Below are 22360 nucleotides of genomic sequence, written 5' to 3'. Positions count from 1 at the left end.
ACCTGGGCATATCTTGTTTATATTTGAGAAGAAATCAGGGATTTTGGTAACGAAAAAAAAAAATGCTACAGGGAACTATATTATGCAAATCTGATACTGGTATGGGACCTGTTAACAAAAAATGCTCGGGACTTGGGGTTTTCCAGGTTATGTCTTTCGGAAATTTGGATCACCATACTTTGTCTACTAAATATTAAACAAGATTTTTTTTTTGTCTCCAACAAGGATTGATTATATTTTAGTTGGGATCAAGTACAAGCTACTGTTTTATTATTACACAGAAAAAGGAAATAGTATTTAAAAACTTTAATTATAATGGGGTCTATGAAAGATGGCTTCTCATAGTTCTGGGCTTTCTGGAGAACAGTTTTCCGGATAATGGATCCCATACCTGGATTACAATAGATTATCCTATTTATCCCACTCACAAAACATAAATAAATATGGTACCTCTTGTCCTCTGAGTCCGCTCCCCAGCATGTATACATTATTTGTCTGGTCCTGTCGAATCTGAATGTTATAAACTTTGTTTCTGTATAGCACCATTAGAACATATGGATGTGACGCTGTTGACTTGGAGCTGTTTCTCACCAAAAATGTTCCATCCTGCAACAGGTATTAAAGTGATTTCTTTTTCAGTTTGCCAATACAGACCCAATAAATTAGCTTCAATGGTCACACATTACTATATGTACATTAAAAATGAGTTCTTCTTCAAGATAAAGATTTCCCCTTTGCCCCATTACTTCCAAACAATTAAAAGTTCATTCTTCAGGACGAAGATTTCCCCTTTGCCCCATACCCCCAAAGAATTAAGAGTTAATTCTTCTTCAGGATGAATATTTCCCCTTTGCCCCTTACCCCAAAGAATTATTAAAAGTCAATTCTTCTTCAGGAGGAAGATTTCCCCTTTGCCCCTTACCCCCAAATAATTAAAAGTTAATTCTTCTTCAGAATGAAGATTTCCCCTTTGCCCCTTACCCCAAATAATTATTAAAAGTCAATTCTTCTTCAGGAGGAAGATTTCCCCTTTGCCCCTTACCCCCAAATAATTAAAAGTTAATTCTTCTTCAGAATGAAGATTTCCCCTTTACCCCTTACCCCCAAAGGATTAAACGTTAATTCTTCTTCGTGATTAAGATTTCCCCTTTGTCACTAATCCCCAAAGGATTAAATGATAATTCTTCATCAGGATGAAGATTTCCCCTTTGCCCATTATTACCAAATGCCATAAAATACATAATGAATAATAAGCATGCTTCTCTTATTTTACAACAAAAAAATCACAGAGCGCTACTTGCAACTGTTAACAATATTAGGAAAAAAAAGAAACTGTTTACAATAGTAAATGGGTAATTAATATTAAGGGGCACATTTATTAAGCTCGAGTGAAGGATTCGAAGTAAAAAAAACTTCGGATTTCGACTATTCAATAGTCGAAGTATTGTCTCTTTAAAAAAAACATCGACTACCAACTTTAAACCTACCGAGCATCAATGTTAGCCTATGGGGACCTTCCCCATAAGCTTTCTATGCTTTTTTTGATCGAAGGAAAATCGTTTGATCGATGGATTAAAATCCTTCTAATCGGTCGAATCGAAGGATTTAATCGTTCGATCGAAAGATTTTTCCTTCGATCATTCGATTGAAGTTTTTGCGGTAAATCCTTTGACTTCAATATTCGAAGTCGAAGGATTTTACTTCGATGGCCGAATATCGAGGGTTAATTAACCCTCGATATTCGACCCTTAGTAAATGTGCCCCTAAATGGGTAGATGGCAGGGACAGGAAGTAAGAGAAATGGCATGAGGGAGACAGCAAAGGAAGGAATAAGAACTGTACAAATGAAAAAAAATTGGATCTCCACTGCAGGAGGAATGTATAATCTTTGCATTAAACACACACTGAATGATGCAGATATAACAGTCACCTTGACCAAACTCTTTTGGCCATAATGCTCCAAACATAAAAGTGATAAAAGTTTCATTCTCTCTGAATATCCAAAAAATTTGGATTTTTCGGACCAAAATAAAAAAAATCTGAATTTTTCGGGATTTATTTAAGTCCGAAAAATCGAAAAATCCGAATCGAAAGTCCGGCATCTCAAAGCTCTCGGGGTCCTATGTAAGTCAATAGGGAAGGTCCCAGTGTCTGCGCTGCTGTCCCGATAGCCGATGATTTCGGGAATTTCAGACCAAAAACTCTGAAAAATCTGAAAAATTCATAGTTTTTGTTGAAAAGTCCAAAAAATTCAGACTTTTCAGGCAAAGGTCCGAATTGTTCGGATTTTTGTTTTCTGACTTTTTTAATGATAAATAAGGTCCATTCGGGAATTTGGAGTTGCTCGGATTTTTATCTTAGAAATACTGAGATAAATTCAGAGCTTGATAAATAAATCCCTAAATAGTCAAGCCTGCTATGCACAAACTAAATATGACTAAATACAAAAAGTTTTTTCATGTTAAAGGAGCAGCAACACCAAAAAACAATGACAATATTATGTTGTGTTGCCTTGCACTAGTAAAAATGGCAACTATGTTTTATATAAGCTGTTGAGTAGCCATGGGGCAGCCATTCAAGCACAGGACACACAGTAGATTCTGAAGAATTCCATTGTACTGTATACTACAGAGCTTATGCGTATCAGGTGCTTTTTCAACTTTTTCAGATTTGATTGCCCCTATGGCTTCACAACAGCTTGTTAATATATACTATTGTAGAGTTTCTGAAGCAAACCAGTGCAGCATGACAGTACATTATATTTTCCTTACTTTAAAAGACTTTCATTTTTTTGGTGTTACTGTTCCTTTAAACACCAATAATTGACAAACTGACATGAAAGCACATACAAACTCTTTGGTTTTTTTATGCAGGTTAGAAAATAAAAGCAATTCAGTCTTGCATTATTTTATCATGAAATGGCAAAAGCGATTATTTGCTGCTTCCTTTTCTTTTTCTTACCTGATTGATGGATCTAAGGGCTGTTTCAGCTTCGGATCTTGAAATGTTACCAGTATACCATTGGTCTTGTGACAGGCTCTAGTATATGAAATGATATTGGTAAGTGTTCCGCACAGTAGTGCAGTCATTTAAATGCTATAATTATTTGAAATGGAGCAAAATCAATACAAAGTGCAGAGGTACTTTTTTTAATATAACAATTAGATTTTCACCCACAAGGTCCTGCAAGTTAAGCTAGATCTTCTAATATGCATAACGTGTAATAAATTTGCATATATCATCACACTTCATCTACTACAAACGTTCACATATTACCTCTTTTTCTGTTGTCTGATTATAGTTGGTAGGAATAGGTGCTGGTGGCCTGCCATTGCATGTTCCTTCTGAGAAAGACCGGTTCATATTACCTGAAAGACACCAAGGGACATAGTTCATGAAATGGTCTCATTAGGCTCATTAGGTTTAAAATAAAATGGTGCATATCCTACCATCTAAATATTAAAAACATTAATTGTAGCCCTGGCCAGAGTACCGGTACTTTAAATTTATGACATATATTATATTATGACAATATAATATTTAGCTATCTATATAGCTGAGTATGCAAACAGTGTTAAATACATATCTTTACAAGCTTTGTATTGCAAGTTAAATATCAAGATGACACCATGCAACAAATGGAGAGTTATATAGTTTCATAGATCCTGAACTGCGTGTTATTTTATTTTTGTTGCTTTTACACTGTATTGGTGATGTATAAAAAGCATTAATCCTGTAATCTTAAATTTACTATGGAGTGTGCTGCTATTATACTACATTGTGGGGCACATTTAGTAAGCTCAAGTGAAGGATTCGAACTGAAAAAACTTCGAATTTGGGTACTTCAACCATCGAATAAGCTACTTCGACCTTCGACTACGACTTTGAATCGAACTAAAAATTGTTCGACTATTCAACACTTCGGCACTTTAAACCTAGCGAGTACCAATGTTAGCCTATGGGGACCTTCCCCATAAGCTTTCTAAGCTTTTTTTGATCCAAGGAAAATCGTTCGATTGATGGATTTAATCGTTCGATCGAACGATTTTTCCTTTGATCGTTCGAATAAAGTATTTGCGGTAAATCCTTCGACTTTGATATTCGAAGTCGAAGGATTATACTTCGATGGTCGAATATCGAGGGTTAATTAACCCTCGATATTCGACCCTTAGTAAATGGGCCTCCCCGTGTTTCTATATTTGTGGCTATTTGGATAAAAGGACCATTTCATTTTTAAGAATATATGAATGCAATTATGTTGGGTACTCCATGTTGTAATTAAATAGTTTTTGATCCAGACTGTACATCTGAGCAGTGGCATAACTTTAGAGGAAGCAGACCCCACAGTCGCAGGGGGGAACCGGGGAACAGGGGGCTCAGACTGTGGGGTCTGTTTCCTCTATAGCTAATAAAAAACCCTCTTCCCCAGCCGCTCTCTCTTACTGGCAGGGAAGGGGTAGTGAGTCAGGCAGAAGTGGATGGGGTCGGTGCAGGACATTTGTGGAGTTGGGGTAGGATGTGGGCGGGCGGAGGTGGGGCATTGGTGGGGCGGAGGCGGGATGGGAAGTGGGGTGGGAGGATGGGAATCGGAGTGCGCCCGGCCCCTCTGAAGATTTTTTTGCAGGGGGCCCTAGCACACACTAGTTATGCCACTGCATGTAAGTTAATTAACAGTCATCATTAGAGGAATCCATAGATTGATGCAAATTTAAATTTTGTTTTGAAATTGTAAAATTTTATTTACCTGGTTTATGAGGGGGAGGTGCTGGTCCTGGTAGACCTGGACTGTTAATATGTATAAAAAAAAAAAAGAGAGAAAGAGACTGAAAACTGTAAGCAATTAAAAGTCCTGGAATTATATTTTTTTTATGCAAGAACTTAACTGATGTCCAATTTGTTGTTGTTTATGAAAATGTTAAAACAATAAAAAAAAACCTTTGAATAAAAGTCCTGGAATGTAAAACATTAAAATAATAAATTTCACTTGACATCCATTTTTTTTTTGTGGCCTATATATAAATAATCCCCAGCTTTGTCGGAGTATATTTTCTATCAACTCTGTTTACTACAACTAAGTCATACTTTGTCTATTGTATTACATGAAACATAATGAACTCTGACGGGGCTTCTAATATACTCTAACATGGGGTACATTATGAAATAATTAAATAAATAATATTATAATCATACACAGGGTTCAGTGAGTCATGTGTCAGAAATAACATCACTAAGCACCCTTTACAAGGATATTATTTACAGGATATTCATGGCCTTTGTGTATTATAATAATAATAAAACAATTAACTGTCATATGAAAATATTTGCAATGTTTATAGCATTTCAGCTGTTTACTGTTGATGTGCGCAATTTGTACAATTTCTGGGGCCATTAATGATTGTTATTACTAATTAAACAAAATTACAAAAAACATTACTGTTACATACCCGTCTGTAACTGGTAATCCAGGAAATGAATTCTTTGCAGAGGGCCTTGGAGGAAATGTATTTGAAGAGAAGCCAGGGCCTCCCGGTGAAGGAAATTGCCGCAAGGATGCTGTTTGCATAAAGAGAACATAAAGTTAGGGAATATGTTCAACTTTTATTTTTCACAGCACATATCACTACTAATTATTGTGTTTAAAGGGATCTATTATGCACTTGCTGTGTGCATATATTTTTTGCTACATCAATTTTTATGTCTAAAAAATGTATGAAAACAAATGTAGATAATACATTTTTAGTTTAGGTTTTAGTGTGTATTTATATTGTATGGGCAGATTTATCAAGGGTCGAAGTGAATTCGAGGGAATTTTCGAAGTAAAAAAATGTGAAATTCGAAGTAATTTTTTGGATACTTCGACATCGAATAGGCTACTACGACTTCGACTTCGAATTCGATTCGGAGTAAAATTGTTCGAATATTAGACCATTCGATAATCGAAGTTCTGTCTCTTTAAAAAAACTTTGATTTCAATTCGATGGTCGAATTTTGAAGTATTTTTAACTTTGAAATTCGACCCTTGATAAATCTGCCCCTATATGTTTGTTACATTTGGGTGCTTTGAAAACCAGGCAGGAACTGACTCATAGCAGCCTTTTTCATAACAATTGACATAACAATGTTAGGCTCATAAAACACATAGCCTTTGTTGTGTAGCATTTTCAGTGGGTAGGGAAGCCTAAACCCTTCCATGCAGACTGTTATTTGGACTAAAGGACCAGTAACATCAAATTGTTTTTAAAAAAAAAATCATTAGTATACGAAGTAAAAAAAACACAAAGACAAATTAAACTTTGTCTTATTAAGAAATAACTTACCGAAACTCCGCTTGCGCTCCTCTTCTAAAAAGGCGTCAGGGCGACAATCCATCGCGCACTTCTCGATTTCTTCTCCCTGGCTATCTCCTATATGGAAGGCAGGGAGGAGAAATCAAATGCCACATGATGGATCGCCAGATCACCTTTTCTGAAGAGGAGTGTAAGTGTAGTTTCGGTAAGTTATTTCTTAATAAAGACTTAGCGATTTCAAACTTTCATTTGTCTTTGTGGTTTTTTTTTCATTGTATACAAACAAATTTTTTTTAAAAAAAATTTGATGTTACTGGTCCTTTAATGAAAAATAGTCACAGAAACATTTTGGTCCAAAAATTCAAATGGATGGCCTGGATTAGACAGTTATTTAATCACTTTGTACATACATACAAAGACTTCTTAACTTACCATCTTCTTCAGGCTAAAAATAACAAAAAACATATTGTTAGAGTTGTCAATACACAAAAACAATTTATATTACAATTAAGAGGCAAGACACTAAAAAAGTTACTGGGTTTGAAAAAGAACTCAAGTCTATCACTATCAATGATTTCAATTTATACTGATATTATAGAGAAAGGCAAACAGAAATTAAAGAAGGTTTGTATGGGTTTTGTTGCTTTCCACTTGATCTGCTGGAAACCAAACAGAATCTCTGGGATCAAAGGGGCTAATTGATGAGTATTTAAGTAAAGGGATTGGGTATATTGATGTTAAAAAAATGCATATTTGTTTTCAAGTTTTGAGAAATAGCTCAAATCCTAAACTACACCATCCAAAACCTGTCTAAGTCATGTAGGAGTCCCTTGAACCGCTTGAAGATATTAATAGCCTTCATTATGTTTTAGGGTAAATTCGAATGATTTGAGCAATTCAAGTTTTTTTTCACTGAAAACTCCATCAATTCGAGTTTATGGGTTTCGCAACTCGAACTTGAAAAATCAAGTTTTTTTCCATTCAAGCTTTTTTCTTAAATAAGATACTATTCCAGTTGTGAGTTAATTCGAGGTATAAAAAACAGTTATTAAAAAAAAGGTATATAAACCTTTGATAAATAACCCCCTTATAGTATATACCTGATCCCCTTTCATGATTCTTTATAAATCAGCCCCTAAGGGCTAAGATTTATCAAGGGTTGAATTTCGAAGTACAAAAAACTTTGAAATTCGACCATCGAATGAGAAAAAGTTTTTTCAGCAAATTTGGCAATCCTGCAGTTGAATAAAAGTTGAACGATTAGAATGATTTTAATGTATGATCGAAGGATTTTTATTCAATGTCTAAGGACTGTTGTAGAAGGTCCCCAAAGGCTAACATAGCACTTTGGCAGGTTTAATTTGGCAAAGTTTTGAAGTCAAAATTTTTTTAAAGAGGCAGTTCTTCGATTATCGAATGGTTGAATATTCAAACGATTTTTACTTCGAATTGAAGTCGAAGTAAATTCAAAGTCGTAGTATCCTATTCAATGGTCGAAGTATCCAAGAAAATTACTTTGAATTTCGAATTTTTTTACTTCGAAAATTCCCTCGAATTCACTTCGACCCTTGATAAATCTGCCCCTAAGTGTTGCATTTGAAGAAGTTTTTTTTTCTACCTCAACAACCATGGTTCTATGGATATATTATGTTTGTGCATATAAACCTTTTACTTACATTGAATCTTTTTTCCATGGGTAAACTGGGTCTAAAATGAATGATTCAAAGGAAAATTAGACTGAAAACCTTTGTTTTCAGGTACAGTGAAACCTCACATTTACATCCCCCGATTTTAAGTTTTCTCTAACTTTACATTGCTTTTTTGTTGTCCCGTCTATTTATCATGCTTAATACATGACCCTGGATTTTACACCATTTTTACATTGTTATGCACAATGCAGAGAGCAGCTTTAGGAGGCACTTTTTAGGGGCTCCATCTGACTTGGATCCTGCACTGTCTAAAGGTGGCCATACATGGATAGATCCGCTCGTTTGGCACAATGTGCAAAGTGCAAAAAAATTACATTTTGTAGCCTCTTTTGCAATTTGCATGTTGCATTCAGGCTTCACATATGCGGCCTATAGTCTACCCTTTTTACATTCCTAATGTAAATTTAATTAATTAAATCTTCTTCTGTAAATTAAAGGAAAACTGTACCACCAAACAATGCATGTCTCAAAAATAGATTGCATAAAACAGCTCATATGTAAAACCCTACTTCGTGTAAACAAACCATTTTTATAATATTATGTTTTAATAGTATGTACAACTGGGTAATCCTAAAAAAATAAAATGCCATTTTTAAAACAGAGAGCCGCTCTCTGCGATCCTACGATTCACGGTGCAGACAAACCCTGTATGTTAGGTCACATGAGCCAAACAGATAAAGTTCTGTCTTATGCTTCCACACTCCTTCCTGTTACAGTTAGAGCTGCAGTATTTCTGGTCAGGTGATCTCTGAGGCAGCACACAGACCATCACGAAATGGTGGTTGAAGGCAAGAGATGTAAAAGGGCAAGATTCACTTAAATATATATTCCAGTTTGGTAAGATTCTTTAATATGCCACTTAATTTGATATAAACTGTATCTGTTAGTTAAGTATTTATTTTTGGGGTACAGTTTTCCCTTAAATCTCCTTCTATAAAAAAAAAATATACAAGTAATGTAGTTTCCTACATTAGTAGTTACAAAACTGAGGAGCAAATTCGTCATGGGAAAATTTGCTGTGAAAAAACGCCCATAAGAAAAAAAGCATCTGGAGAAAATGGCACCATAAGAAAAAACGTCCATTGACTTTAATGCATGTGGAGAAAAAAAAAGTCACCAAAAGAAAAAACGCCCATAATGTGCGTAAAACGCCCACAGACTTCAATGCGTTTCGCAAAAACTTCAGACAGATTCGCTCATCACTACTCCTAAGTTGTTGATTATCAGTGCCCCTGTGCTCTCTGCATGACTGAAGGAAAATCACCCTTTATCTGTGTATGTGACTTTATATACAGAATAAAACCTTTTTACCTTGGACTGGGTATTTTCCTTTCAAATGGCTGATTGTTTCTTTCACTGGGAATGGGAGGTTTTATAAGATTTGGTAATTTCTCAGGTACCTGTTGTCTGAAACAGACATAAATATTCAGCAACAGCCACTGCAATCATATTTTGCTTGGATAGATTATATCCAGTATTACTTACCCGATACCTGCATGTCCAGGCAGAATCTAGATTAAGAAAAAAACAAGTGCATAAATCATACATGTAGTCGACCTCAACCTGAGTTGTCTTTCCTGATTCACAGATCAAGATCAATCAGTATATACCCTGGATCTTCAATGCATGCAAAGAAAACTAGAAACCCACTAGATGCAGTTCCACTTGTTTTAATATGATTCAATTAATACGATGGGGACAATGATATTCCAAGACGATTTGCAGTTGATCTTCATTTTTAATGTTTAGTTTTTTTTTATTATTTAGCTTTTCTGTGCACTGCAGCTCTTCAGTTTCGAATTGCAGCATCTATCTTCTTGCTAGAGTTCAATTTACCCTTTTTTATTTGCAACCAGACAGTGTTTTAGATGAGAGACTTGAAGATGAATAGGAGAGGGCCTGAATAAAAAGACAAGTAATACAAGTAACAATAACAACAAAATGGCAGTTTTACAGAGCAATAGATTTTGGGCAGCTGGGGTCAGTGAGCCAATTTGAAAGCTAAAAAGTGCCAGTATAAAAACTATAAATAAAAGGAAAAACGATGTGGATGGAGAAAATCGAATCACCTTTAAAACCATGAAATTAAAGGGTTAGTTCAACGTTAATATTTGGATGCTAAAGAACGTTCAGCCTTTCAGTTGGTCTTCAATTTGTTATAGTTTTTGATTTTTTTTCTTCTTTCTCTGCCTCTTTATAGCTTTGAAACGGGGGTCTCCCAACAGTCAAAAAACTATTCCTCTATTAGGTGCAATTTTTTTGGGTTACTTTAAATTACTTATCTTTCTGTTCAGGCCCTCTTCTATTCATATTCCAGTCTCTTATTCCAAACACTTTCTGGTTCCTAGGGTAAGTTGCACCCCAGCAACCAGATAGCTGCTTAATTTGCTGAACAATAAATAATAAATAATAAACAATAAATAATAATTTAATAAATTATTAATAATTTAATAAAATAATAAATAATAATAACAAATAATAAACAATAAAGCAAATTTGTTAAAAACAATAAAAAACAATAAACATCCACATTTATGGATTTAAAATATAATTTGAAATATAAAATAAATACCAGTTGGAAATTGTCCCAGAATATGACTGTCAAAGCTTATTTGTAGGTGGACTGCTTCTTTAAAGTTGGCTACACTAATTTCTTTGTACACTTGATCATTTCTATGCTGTCTTTGCTTGGAAATTATAGGAAAAGACCTGTTGTCTGTAGCATTACAGATATGACTTCCAAAAAGTTCCAGTTTCTTAACTAAACTGTTTGGATTTAAATTTATTGATGCGCCTGAACAGTGATTGTGCTCAGTACTCAATTTTTGATACATGAGGTTTTTCTTAAAGGTGACAAGATGCACCAAAAAGATAATGAAGGAGCAGCAAGTGTTGAGTTCTCATTATGCAAGGCATAGTCCAATTATAACAGCTCAGTAACTGTGGCTCATTTGCTTTTGGGTCCATTTTGATTCAATAAACTTCTCTTGTGATGTGATAAACTCTGTCACCAAGAGGCAGTCCATTTTCTTTTAATTTAAAGGCCGAGGTCAGAGCTTTCAGTCCCAAAGTGCAAAAAAAGTGCAAAGTGCAAATCACACGTGCACAAAGGTTTCAAAATAGCCTATCCTTAAAAGAGAATTAATTCAGGTCTTCAAGGATGTGCACAAGGAGATGTGCACAAGAAAATATTCAAGTCCCACAGGCCAAAAGGCAAGTCTCCAAACTCTCCTTCACTGAGGCTAGGGAGGGCCCCTTTATCTCCGAAACCTTGGCCAAAAGGCACCAAGGGGCACAGGTATTCAAACTCTCATTTGTCTCACAGCTGGGGAGAATCCCTTTCCCCCTGGGTTCAGCCAACGTTTCCCCCTCACTGCAAGGGGAGAGAGGAGGTGTGCAGATGGGTAAAAAAAAACAATAATCCGGAATTTTTCAATAAATAAAAAATATATAAAACCATGGATTTTTTTTAATTAAAAAATAATTTTTTATTTATATATATATATATATATATATATATATATATATATATATATATATATATATATATATATATATAGATATAGATATATATATATATATATATATATATATATATATACTTCCACTTTAATGATCCTGCATAGGAAGATTTGGCTTCGTGCCTACAATACTTCAATTAGCTTTGTGTAAGCATAAGTGGTGCACAAAGAGTTTAGACAAATATATAAAGCAGAAGTCATTAAAGTAAGCACCAACAGAACCACCCAGGGTGGGGCTGTGCATGACACATTTATTAATCACTGTGTACAATTAGGAAGCCAATCATAACTATTAAACTAAAGCAAACCTATAATATTAACACACAATTTCCCCCTTCCTTGGCTTTGGTCAATATTTGTTACTTCAGTTGAACCAATTCCACCCACTCTGCTCTAATAACCAATCCCATCTATATGTTTCACCTGACATGCAACTGTGTGCAATTCATTAGGCTGGTTGGCATATTGACAATACACACAAGTTGAAAGTAGGTAACATGGAAGTAAATTTGCTAATAGCATTTAAAGCAGAACTAAAGCTTAACAAAGAAATAGGGTAGAGAAATGCTGCATATTGTGTTTTGGGCTTCTGTACTAACCCAAGGCAAGGCCATTCCTTTAGCAGTGAAGATCTGTACCTCTAGAGATGCCCCAGTAGCTCCTATTCTTTTCTGCTGATTCTTATCAAATGCCCTGTGCTGCTGCTAGTTACCTGATTTTAAGGACTGACTTACAAAATACTGTATATATCGAATTTACAATACAAAGCTATTAGTATTTATTTCAGATTTTCATTACATGTTAGCTTAGACATCAGTGCAATTTGCACCAGAATGTAATAATCGGCTCTGTAGCATCAACTTTAATGACATGAGAACATTTTCTGCTCAACTCCTAAGCTTAGCTGCTCAACATCTGCTCAGAGCACACTGAGCATGTGCAGTGTCACTGACACTCCTAACAGAATTAAAGATATTGACTCCTTGTGCATATCCTTGAAGACCTGAATTATTAATATTGTTATGTTAGATATTCTGAATCTGAAATGAAAACATGTTATATTTTAAACTGTCATACAGTGAACCAGATTCAATTCAGCGAGAAAAAGGATTATCACATAAAAAGTCAAGGATGAGATTCATTTTGGGATGCAATTCAATACACAAAAACTTATCTCATGGTTGAGTAACAAAAAGGTTTATCACGTGAAAAGTCATGGATGAGATTCAATTCAATTCATGGCTTATTACGTGAAAACTATTGAGGTCTATAGGAAAAAACTGGAACTGAAGTTGGAGAAAGTTTTTCTCCTCTCACTGAATCTCATCCATGACTTTTCACGTGATAAACCAGGAGATAAATTTTCCTCACTGAATTAAATCTGGCCCAGTATCTTTCACAAAGTTAAAAATTAAAGCTCAAAGTTTTTTATTTTTACCTTTCCTGGAATAAATGGTTTCTTCCCTGAAAAAAATGAGAGAGAATGGATTGTAGTCATTAATATTTTCTAGTGTGAAAACAGTGGAATGTGTTATGTTACTTTGTGTACAAAAGTCACAAAAAAGTTGCAGATGTGTGAATTTACAAATAATGTTAAGGTTTCACCTATTAATTGCACAAACAATTGCAGTGTCATCCTTTATCTTCACAATATTTTCTTACTTGAACTTCATACCTGAATCTGTCATGGACAAAATAAATTCTTACCTTGAGCCCCAATCCCTCTGCCAACATTTGGTGGACAGTTGATTTCAAAACTTGGCTTGGTTCTACGATCGATGCTTGGACCAAGTGCTTCAGAAACATTTAAAAAGAACATAATGAGGAAATGTAATGGCAAACACCAAAAGTATTAAATATTATAACAGCAAATGAAAACAAATACATAAAAATACTCACTGTTTGATCTGTTTTCTTGATTTGATGAGGGTGAATACCCTGGAAACTGAAACAATAAAAAAAAGTTTCCCTCTTAGTTACATACTAACATAGTTAAATCGGGTTGAAAAAAGACAAAGTCCATCAAGTTCAACCCCTCCAAATGAAAACCCAGCATCCATACACACACCCCTCCATACTTTCAAATAAATTCTATATACCCATACCTATACTAACTATAGTGTTTAGTATCACAACAGCCTTTGATATTATGTCTGTCCAAGAAATCATCCAAGCCATTCTTAAAGGCATTAACTGAATCAGCCATCATCACATCACCCGGCAGTGCATTCCACAACCTCACTGTCCTGACTGTGAAGAACCCCCTACGTTGCTTCAAATGAAAATTATTTTCTTCTGGTATAAAGGGGTGGCCTCTGGTACGGTGATCCACTTTATGGGTAAAAAGGTCCCCTGCTATTTGTCTATAATGTCCTCTAATGTACTTGTAAAGTGTAATCATGTCCCCTCGCAAGCGCCTTTTTTCCAGAGAAAACAACCCCAACCTTGACAGTCTACCCTCATAATTTAAGTCTTCCGTCCCTCTAACCAATTTAGTTGCATGTCTCTGCACTCTCTCCAGCTCATTTATATCCCTCTTAAGGACTGGAGTCCAAAACTGAACTGCATACTCCAGATGAGGCCTTACCAGGGACCTATAAAGAGGCATAATTATGTTTTCATCCCCTGAGTTAATGCCCTTTTTTATGCAAGAAAGAACTTTATTTGCTTTAGTAGCCGCAGAATGACACTGCCCAGAATTAGACAACTTGTTATCTACAAAGACCCCTAGATCCTTATCATTTAAGGAAACTCCCAACACACTGCCATTTAGTGCATAACCTTGCATTTATCAACATTGAACCTCATTTTCTAGTTTGCTGCCCAGTTTCCCAACTTAGACAGATCACTCTGAAAAGTGGCAGCATCCTGCATGGAACCTATAGTTCTGCACAATTTAGTATCATCTAAACAGTACTTTCAATGCCCACCTCCAGGTCATTAATAAACAAGTTGAAAAGCAAGGGACCTAGTACAGACACACTGGTCCAATTAGAAAATGTTCCATTTACCACCACTCTTTGTAGTCTATATTTCAGCCAGTTCTCTATCAAATACTATGTTCCAGGCCAACATTCCTTAATTTAACCAGTAACCTTTTGGGGCAGATTTACTTAGGGTCGAATACCTAGGGCCCACGATCGGATCAGCCCGATATTGCCCACCTCAAGGTGGGCATATCGGAGAGAGATCCGCTCGTTTGGCGAATCTCTCAGTGTATGGCCACCTTTACTGTAAAAGTTGTTACGTTTGCTCCAAAAGATTACAACACCTTCAAGCCCTACTTAAAAGTGGGCAATGCACAATTAAAATTCGCAATTAACAATAAAGGAAGAGTATTACATTGGGAAATGCAAATTCTTATTCTTATTTGTGCAAATTGTTTTGCTCTTTGCGACTTTTCTTACATTCACCCATTCGTTTATTAGTTCCATTTAAAAGAACTGGTGAACATTTCCGTCTCCTTCCAAGACCTTTCAAAAAGCTTAAGCCACTCTAGTTTGTTGCTATTAAAGGAAAACGGGAAAATAGATAGTCTGTGCAAAATAAAACATGTTTCTAGTATCGTTATTTAGCCAAAAATGTAATCTACAAAGGCTTGAGTGAGTGGGTGTCTAACATAACAGAACACAGAGTTGGAGGGTTGAAGAGGTAGGATGCTGTAATCCTTATTTCTGGCAAACAAAGGCTTCAGCCTGGTTATTTGTTCAGGTTTATCAACTTTGGTACAATTGCATCAAAGGATTATGGGCCAGTACAGCAATTGTTTTTGGGACAGGACACTTTAAAATACAACCACGTACAGATAAATCTACATACAAAATAGATTTATCTGGTCAGCATTAGTCCTAATTACTGGGTTTAATATCATGACTGCAATATTTCCCTTTTCTCCTGTTAGTAAGGAAGGAAGAGAATGTTTGAGTAGGCAAACCGAGTAAGCAAATATATTAAGACAACATATATTTAATTCCAGAGCCAACATTTTTTTAGGTTTATTGTAAATATATTCAGAATTGTTTTCAAGTCAACAAACAACTTACAGTATGGCCCCTGTTTGTGGGAGGTGCTGGATTCCCCGGCCTCTTTGGGGGCTCTGGAGGATTTTTCATAGAATTTCCAAACTCTCTGTCTGAATATTTAAAAATAAATATTTAATACTTGGAAATGTGTATTAACTCAAAGCTTCAGAATGTCTAGCAATAATATGGGCATACATACACTCCAAGAACTGACAATAATATTTAGGGGCACATTTACTATTGGTCGAATATCGAGGGTTAATTAACCCTCAATATTCGAACCTCAAAGTAAAATCCTTTTTACTGCATTTCGCTCAATCAAATGATCAAAGGAAAAATCGTTCCTTCGAATCGAACGATTTGAAGGATTTTAATCCATCGATCGAACGTTTTTCCTTCGATCAAAAAAAGCAAGGAAAGCTTATGGGGACCTTCCCCATAGGCTAACATTGGTGCTCGGTAGGTTTTAGGTGGCGAAGTAGGTAGTCAAAGTTTTTTTTAAAGAGACAGTACTTCGACTATTGAATGGTCAAATAGTCGAGCGATTTTTAGTTTGAATCTTCGATTCGAAGTTGTAGTCGAAGTAGCCAATTTGATGGTCGAGGAAGCCAAAAAAACCTTCAAAATTCGAAGTATTTTTTATTCTAATCCTTCACTCAAGCTTAGTAAATGTGTCCCTTAATATTAACTTAAACCTGGCTTATCTTGACCTAAACTTAAATTGAATATCCTAAGTTAGTTATGCAAAGCCTTGATCACATCACCCCCACTCTACCTTTTTATTTTTTCAAGAGTATGTAAATTGAGTATTAAAGGGCAACTATCACAGCCAAAATCAAACACATCTGACCAGTACAACATAAACAGTTTAATCAAACTACATATATAGTTTTTTGAAAAAAACTGCAGGTTTTAAAAAATCCCTTACTTATATGCAAATTTCAGGAGCATGCTCAGATTGTAACAATGCTTTGAGTATTCTACCCAGAATGCCTTGTTTTAGTAAACTCCTCCACTAGAAATATCAGGAGATTTCCCTATCTTGTCCCCTGCTGGTGATGTTATTATGCAAATGAAGGGCACACACTAACTTCCAGCAGGTGGCAGCACTACTGAACAGCAGCTAACACACAGGTTTGGCTGATTTGAAAATAGCTTAGACGGGTTGATAAGCAAGGAAGGAATTTCAACTGAGCATGTGCGAGATTTCAGAGCTACAGTTGGCTGGGAAGATATAGGTAGGAGGAGCCAGTGAAATACAAGATGGCTGCCTCAGCTAGAAGTGCAGTGGAGATAGGGGAGATCTTGCAGAAGGTATAATGAGCTGATGATTTACATTATACAAACAATTCTAACTGTTTTAAAAATCAGATTTCTTGAACTTTCACATAGTGTATTTACTTAGGAAATTATTTTAGTTATGATTGGTGCCCTTTATGTGTCTTTTGCAACTATGAAGGGACACTATGAAGTATGCACATAAAGTACCTAATTTACCTGCATAGGGTGAGTTAGTTGCATTTGGCTTTATTTGACATATGGCAGGATGAGTATCTTCAATATTGGGAGGAGGTGGCTCATAGTCTCCATTTCCGTCTTCATCTTCATTTTCTGATGCTGGGCGTTCATAGTCGTCATCATCATCAAACTCATTGGGACTTTCATAATCCTCCTCCTGTTCATTGTGTGTATGAAATAAGCAAAGATAATCAGAAATCAGCTGTATATAAATTAAATTTTACGCAGTGCATGCTGAGAAACTTTTGTCCTATACCATGTTGATACACACTGCAAGAACTGCAAGACCCTACAAAGCACTGGGTTCTCTCTGCACAGTATAACCTCTTCCCTTAAACCAACATAGATATACCCTGCATGCTGCACAGAGATGAGCAAATCATCCACAACAATGTACAATTGCATATTGTTGTCCATAAAGTGGAAACCTTAATATTATCCTACAAATAATTTTTTATCGAATGTGTCTCCTCAAAATATGTATTATGTACACCATTGTGTTTCACAAAGAGACCAACAGCTTAGCAAATAGAACAGAATTTTCCCCATATGCACACACACACCCTCCATTATTAAGCTATTGGTGTTTATTGTTTTTTTAACAAGGGACTTTTAAGGGACTTTTTTTATAGCAGTTTTTTTTAGGGATTTACAGTATTGGTTTTCAATCTTGCACTGTCCAGCCTATAGAATGTGACATTGACCAAGACCTGCTTGTCAAATCTGAGGACAGATTACAGGATTTGTAACAGACAATGCACATACATTACACTTTATAGAGCAGTAGTATCAGACTGGCCAACTAGGATACCATGAAAGCTCTTGGTGGTTGGTTAGTCCTTCTGGTCTAAACATTTGACCTTGTAAGACTTTCCCATAACTATTCTCCATTTCTTTATGAGAACAAAGAGGAGAGATGAAGTGAATGATATATGATCATATACAAAGAGAAAACACTAGGTGAATAAATTAGGTAAATGCAGAGAAAATTAAATATAGTGTTGAGGGTGGGCCGGAGGTCTAAGGTTTTCTGAAGTTTCCCTGGCATCCCAGTCTAACAGTATGAAGCAGAAGCACACACTCTGCATGAAGACTAAACAGATTTCATCTGAGGACAGCTTTTTTTTTTTTATCCAACTGTTCAGCCTAGTTGAAAAAAAAGTAAATAAATAAATATATATATAGTGACAGTATATGATTACTTACAAATGAGTCAGAGTCGGAAAACTCTTTGTCTTCGGGAATAAATTCTGAAAAAGACAGGGTCAACAGCATTTATTTATTATTTAAGACTAATGATAAGAACAATCCAAAATCTATTTGTTATATCCCTATATCAGCACATACTGGTCTCACACCAAATAGAATCAAAAGCTTTCACTTTTAACTGAAACATTAACAGTGTGCTACACAGTTATTCAGTTAATTCTTAGATGAATTTATAAAGCCTGCTTCCAGCATCAAAAGACAATATTAATGAGAACCCAAGCTGAGAAATGCACCGATGGAGTGCAATTTATTTTCTCGTCAGGCTCGCAGACCATGCACAGCACTTACTTTTCATTTGGGAAAGACTTGTAGCAGTGTGAGGCAGAAATCTATAAAACAGTGTTCTGCTTTTGTAGTCAATTGAGAAAAAAAAGCAATTAAAATATTGTAGGTATATGTGCGCAACCATGAGGTTTTAGTTGCTCTATAAACAGAAAACAAGATCTTACCCCACCTTGTGTTTTCGCTTGTGTTATAGAGGTTTTTTATGACCAGATGAGAAACCTGCTAAAGGTAAATAAAACTAAGGACTCCTTAAAGTTTTGGCCTGACACATGCCAGGATGTGTGAAGTCAGTGTTTCCCAATTGAACATTCACCCCACTGGCAAAGTAGAGGGAGGGTAGAAAGAAAACACTTTGACGAAAGGAAAGAGTGCTTCATGCATATTATTTAACTATTAGGACCTCACCCTGAAGCCATAAATAGGTGGAAGGAATCAATAGGGTTGGAGAGAAATTGTCCACCCCATACTCTGGGCTGGTACTCATTGCTTGACTCTCAAAAGCTATTGGACCTGCCCCCATGTTTTTATGGGTAGGAGTATGGTCACTGGTGACACACCATCATTCATTCCCAAGCATCCCTAACTCTAGCCACCCATTTCAGTCCTTTGCCCTCAACCCCCTGCATAGGATGGGGTCTCTAAAAACTTGTAACATACAACCTATGAGTACAATATAAAGAAGAGGGACTGGCTATTATTACACATGAAAAAAGCTTCACATCTATAGTAGGTCAGAATGCAATATGCCAGCGGCAATTCTGACACCAGTGACAATTGTAGGCGCCAATTTACTTTAAGAATTGCTGGCGAATTATTGCGGCAAATTTATTCGCCAGCGGCGAAATGCAGGAATTCGTGTCTGGTGAATAAATTCACCCATCACTAGGCAACACTCCAATTCCGCTAACCCTGGAACCACAAAAGTCGATGGGTCAAGGCAATAGTAAGTTAAAGAGGTCTCTTAAAAAGGTATTTTCAAAATGTGAGAGCACAATACATTGTGGGAGATAAAGGGAGTAGAACTTGAACATATGAATGTAGAAACCTTCTAAAGATATGGAATTAAACTGTAATGGAAAATGAAAGGGAAAGAAAAGGAGTAAGTAAAAACTGTTGACAAAATGAGAAATGAGAAGCATGGGAAGAGTAACAAAAAAGAATAAGAAAGTAAGAGAAAAAGGTGGAAACCCAGAAGTGAAATATAGGACACAAGGCAATAATTAGGAAGTAACAGACCGCAGAAAATTAATAAACAGGAAATAAAAAAATAATGAAACATATAATATGTTAAACAGTAACAATATATAAAATAAAATACACCAAAACTGCAGTAAAATATATTTTAAACCTGTCTTATTAAGTATTTGCTGTGACATAATTACCAGTTTCCTGTGGAATTCTTGGGATTGCTGCCCTGTCAAAAATAGAACATGGGAATTAAAACACAGATAATAAAATATTTTAAGGAATAACAAAGCAGAATGTCATTCTGAATGTAGGAAAAAAAACTTTGGAAAAAAACTTAAATGTAATACCTTCAAGGGTTAATTATATAGGAATATGACAAAGCAAAATTCCTGGACTCTGATGCCCCTTATTTAGGCTGATATTTTGTTGCTGATATTTCCTAAAAAGGAAAATAAAGCTGATGGTTGTCATGTTTTACAGCAGCTTCAAGTTGTCAGGGCCTAGTGTCTTTACTAAGGTTGGAGTCTGGACCAAGGAGGAAGCTGGATACAGAAAGTCCTGGTACAGAAAGGGCGATGAACAGCAGAGGGCCTAGGGGTGTCTGCTATGTTAATCCAGCCCTGAAAGTTCATAGTCGTACCCAGGCAGGAGATCAGGGCAGGCAGTGAATAGTGAAGTCAGAATCAAGGCAGGAAACCAGGAACCAAAGAATCAAGTCAAAATAACAATTTAGGAGCACCCAACAACTTTACCAATAAAGACCTATATTTGGTTATTGAACCCAGGTCTTTAGTGTGCTTTTATTTCAAATCATGCTCCAAATCAATGTGCAATGACCCACATGGAACATGGGTGCCTCCATTTTAAATGCAGCACTGAAGAGGAGAAGGGCGCCAATGGGCACTCCTTAAACAAGTGTGTGATCTAAAAGGTCTTCTGTTCTGGACAGTCATATTTATTTGGAAGTGGTTATTTTAATTAGTTTGTCAAATGACCTTGATAGGGAAATGAGAAGAACTTTTTTAAATTGTCGATAGACAATAAGACCGATTTTTTTTTTTATTAATAATAAATAATATGAATAGTTTTCAAAACTAAGGGCCAATGTTTTTCTCTTCTAGAAACCAAACTAGAACTATTTGATAGAAACATTGAACTTAGAAGAGTAGATCTGTTTTTTTCAGGTACTTGATTGCCATATCATTTTAGAAAATGGACACAAGACAATATTGTATAGTAAGTATGAACAATTTATGTCTAAAACATTCTGTGGTCAACTTTAATCACTAGTGGTCACAGGAAATTAGTAAATCATTTTTAAAGAGAATTATCTACTGAAATTGCTGCCCTCAAGCCACAGCATACTCAACTATAAAAATCTGTACATTCTAAGCATTTCCAGTGAGCTTAACCTTTTAAGTGCCAGCAGAATTTCACATTTTGGTTACGCGAAATGCCAGCCGTTTTTGAAACATTTTGTGCTCTCTCACTTTAGGGGCATTTTCTGAGGGGAAACCTATAGTTTACCTAGGAAAACTATACATTGTTTTTTTCGGTAGAAACTGAGCTTTCTAAATCTGCCTGAGTTTTCATGTATTTACACCTGTGCAAAAAAATTTATAGTGCTAAATACCAAAAAAAAATGAAAAATTACCATTTTTCATCGTATATCAATTTATACCAGAAAAATATTTCATTTTACGGATGAAAATCCAACTGATTTGGAAAGCCTTATGTCTCTCGAACGTGCCAATACCAGATATGTATAGTTTTAGGGAGATTTAGGATTTCTGTACAGCAAAAACTCCCGGCAGTCTATTACCAAATTTTGAAAGCACTAAGGCAGAAAACGGCATGCTTTAGATTCCAAGGCAAAAAATCCTGAAACCGTAGGTTTACCCCAGAAAACCATACATTTTTGAAAAGTACACATTCTGCCGATTACAAAATGGGTAACTATGTCTCTCTACTCCCAACTACCAAACATAAAAGCTTGTCTGAACATAGCGGTTTTTCAACAAAAAATTCAAAATTCTGAAAAATCATTTCAAAGGTTTTATTTTGCTGCTCCGCATATCCCAAACTATATTAGGTACCAAGAAAAAGCACCTGAAATATGATTGCCAGGGGTCCACTGAACAATTTGATACCCATTATGCATAGGTTTACCAAAGTATCTGGCATTTAGAGACACCAATATGTAGTTAGCACATCCAAATTGTTCAGGACTTTACTTCAGCTACTGAGAAATCAACACATTGACTGCATTTTTTGTGGGGTAAAAACACAGAATTATATGTTTACCCCCCAAACCCATATATTTTTGGAAAGTACACATTCTACTGAATCTAAAATGGGTACCCATGCCTTTCTGCTCCAAACTACTGAGTCGTAAGGTTTTCCCAAAATTGTCGGTTTTGGTGAAATATCTGAAAATTTCCTCAAACCTTCAACTTCCCAGCACCATATCACCCATGTATCATTACGTACTAAGAAAAAGCACCCTAAATATGATTGCCAGGGTTCCTCTGAACATTTTGGTGGTCATTGTTCATAAGTTT

At 35.7% G+C, this 22360-nt stretch overlaps 1 protein-coding gene across 1 annotated transcript in view; it reads right to left on the bottom strand.

Annotated features, from left to right (window-relative positions):
- Window positions 1–22360, bottom strand: part of lcp2.L (lymphocyte cytosolic protein 2 L homeolog) — a gene marked incomplete at its 5' end in the record, with an annotated part of 64435 nt that overhangs the window by 1835 nt on the left and 40240 nt on the right. Inside the window, 16 exon segments of the mRNA NM_001092298.1 lie at window positions 451–606; window positions 2962–3039; window positions 3277–3368; window positions 4745–4785; window positions 5445–5553; window positions 6720–6732; window positions 7964–7994; window positions 9308–9403; window positions 9482–9507; window positions 12956–12981; window positions 13225–13311; window positions 13417–13462; window positions 15561–15649; window positions 17037–17214; window positions 18264–18307; window positions 19994–20025. Of these exon segments, the coding sequence (NP_001085767.1) occupies window positions 451–606; window positions 2962–3039; window positions 3277–3368; window positions 4745–4785; window positions 5445–5553; window positions 6720–6732; window positions 7964–7994; window positions 9308–9403; window positions 9482–9507; window positions 12956–12981; window positions 13225–13311; window positions 13417–13462; window positions 15561–15649; window positions 17037–17214; window positions 18264–18307; window positions 19994–20025 (1144 nt within the window).

The sequence above is a fragment of the Xenopus laevis genome, chromosome 3L, assembly GCF_017654675.1.
Source record: "Xenopus laevis strain J_2021 chromosome 3L, Xenopus_laevis_v10.1, whole genome shotgun sequence".
Lineage (NCBI taxonomy): Eukaryota > Metazoa > Chordata > Amphibia > Anura > Pipidae > Xenopus > Xenopus laevis.
This window is presented reverse-complemented; position numbering and strand designations above follow the sequence as displayed.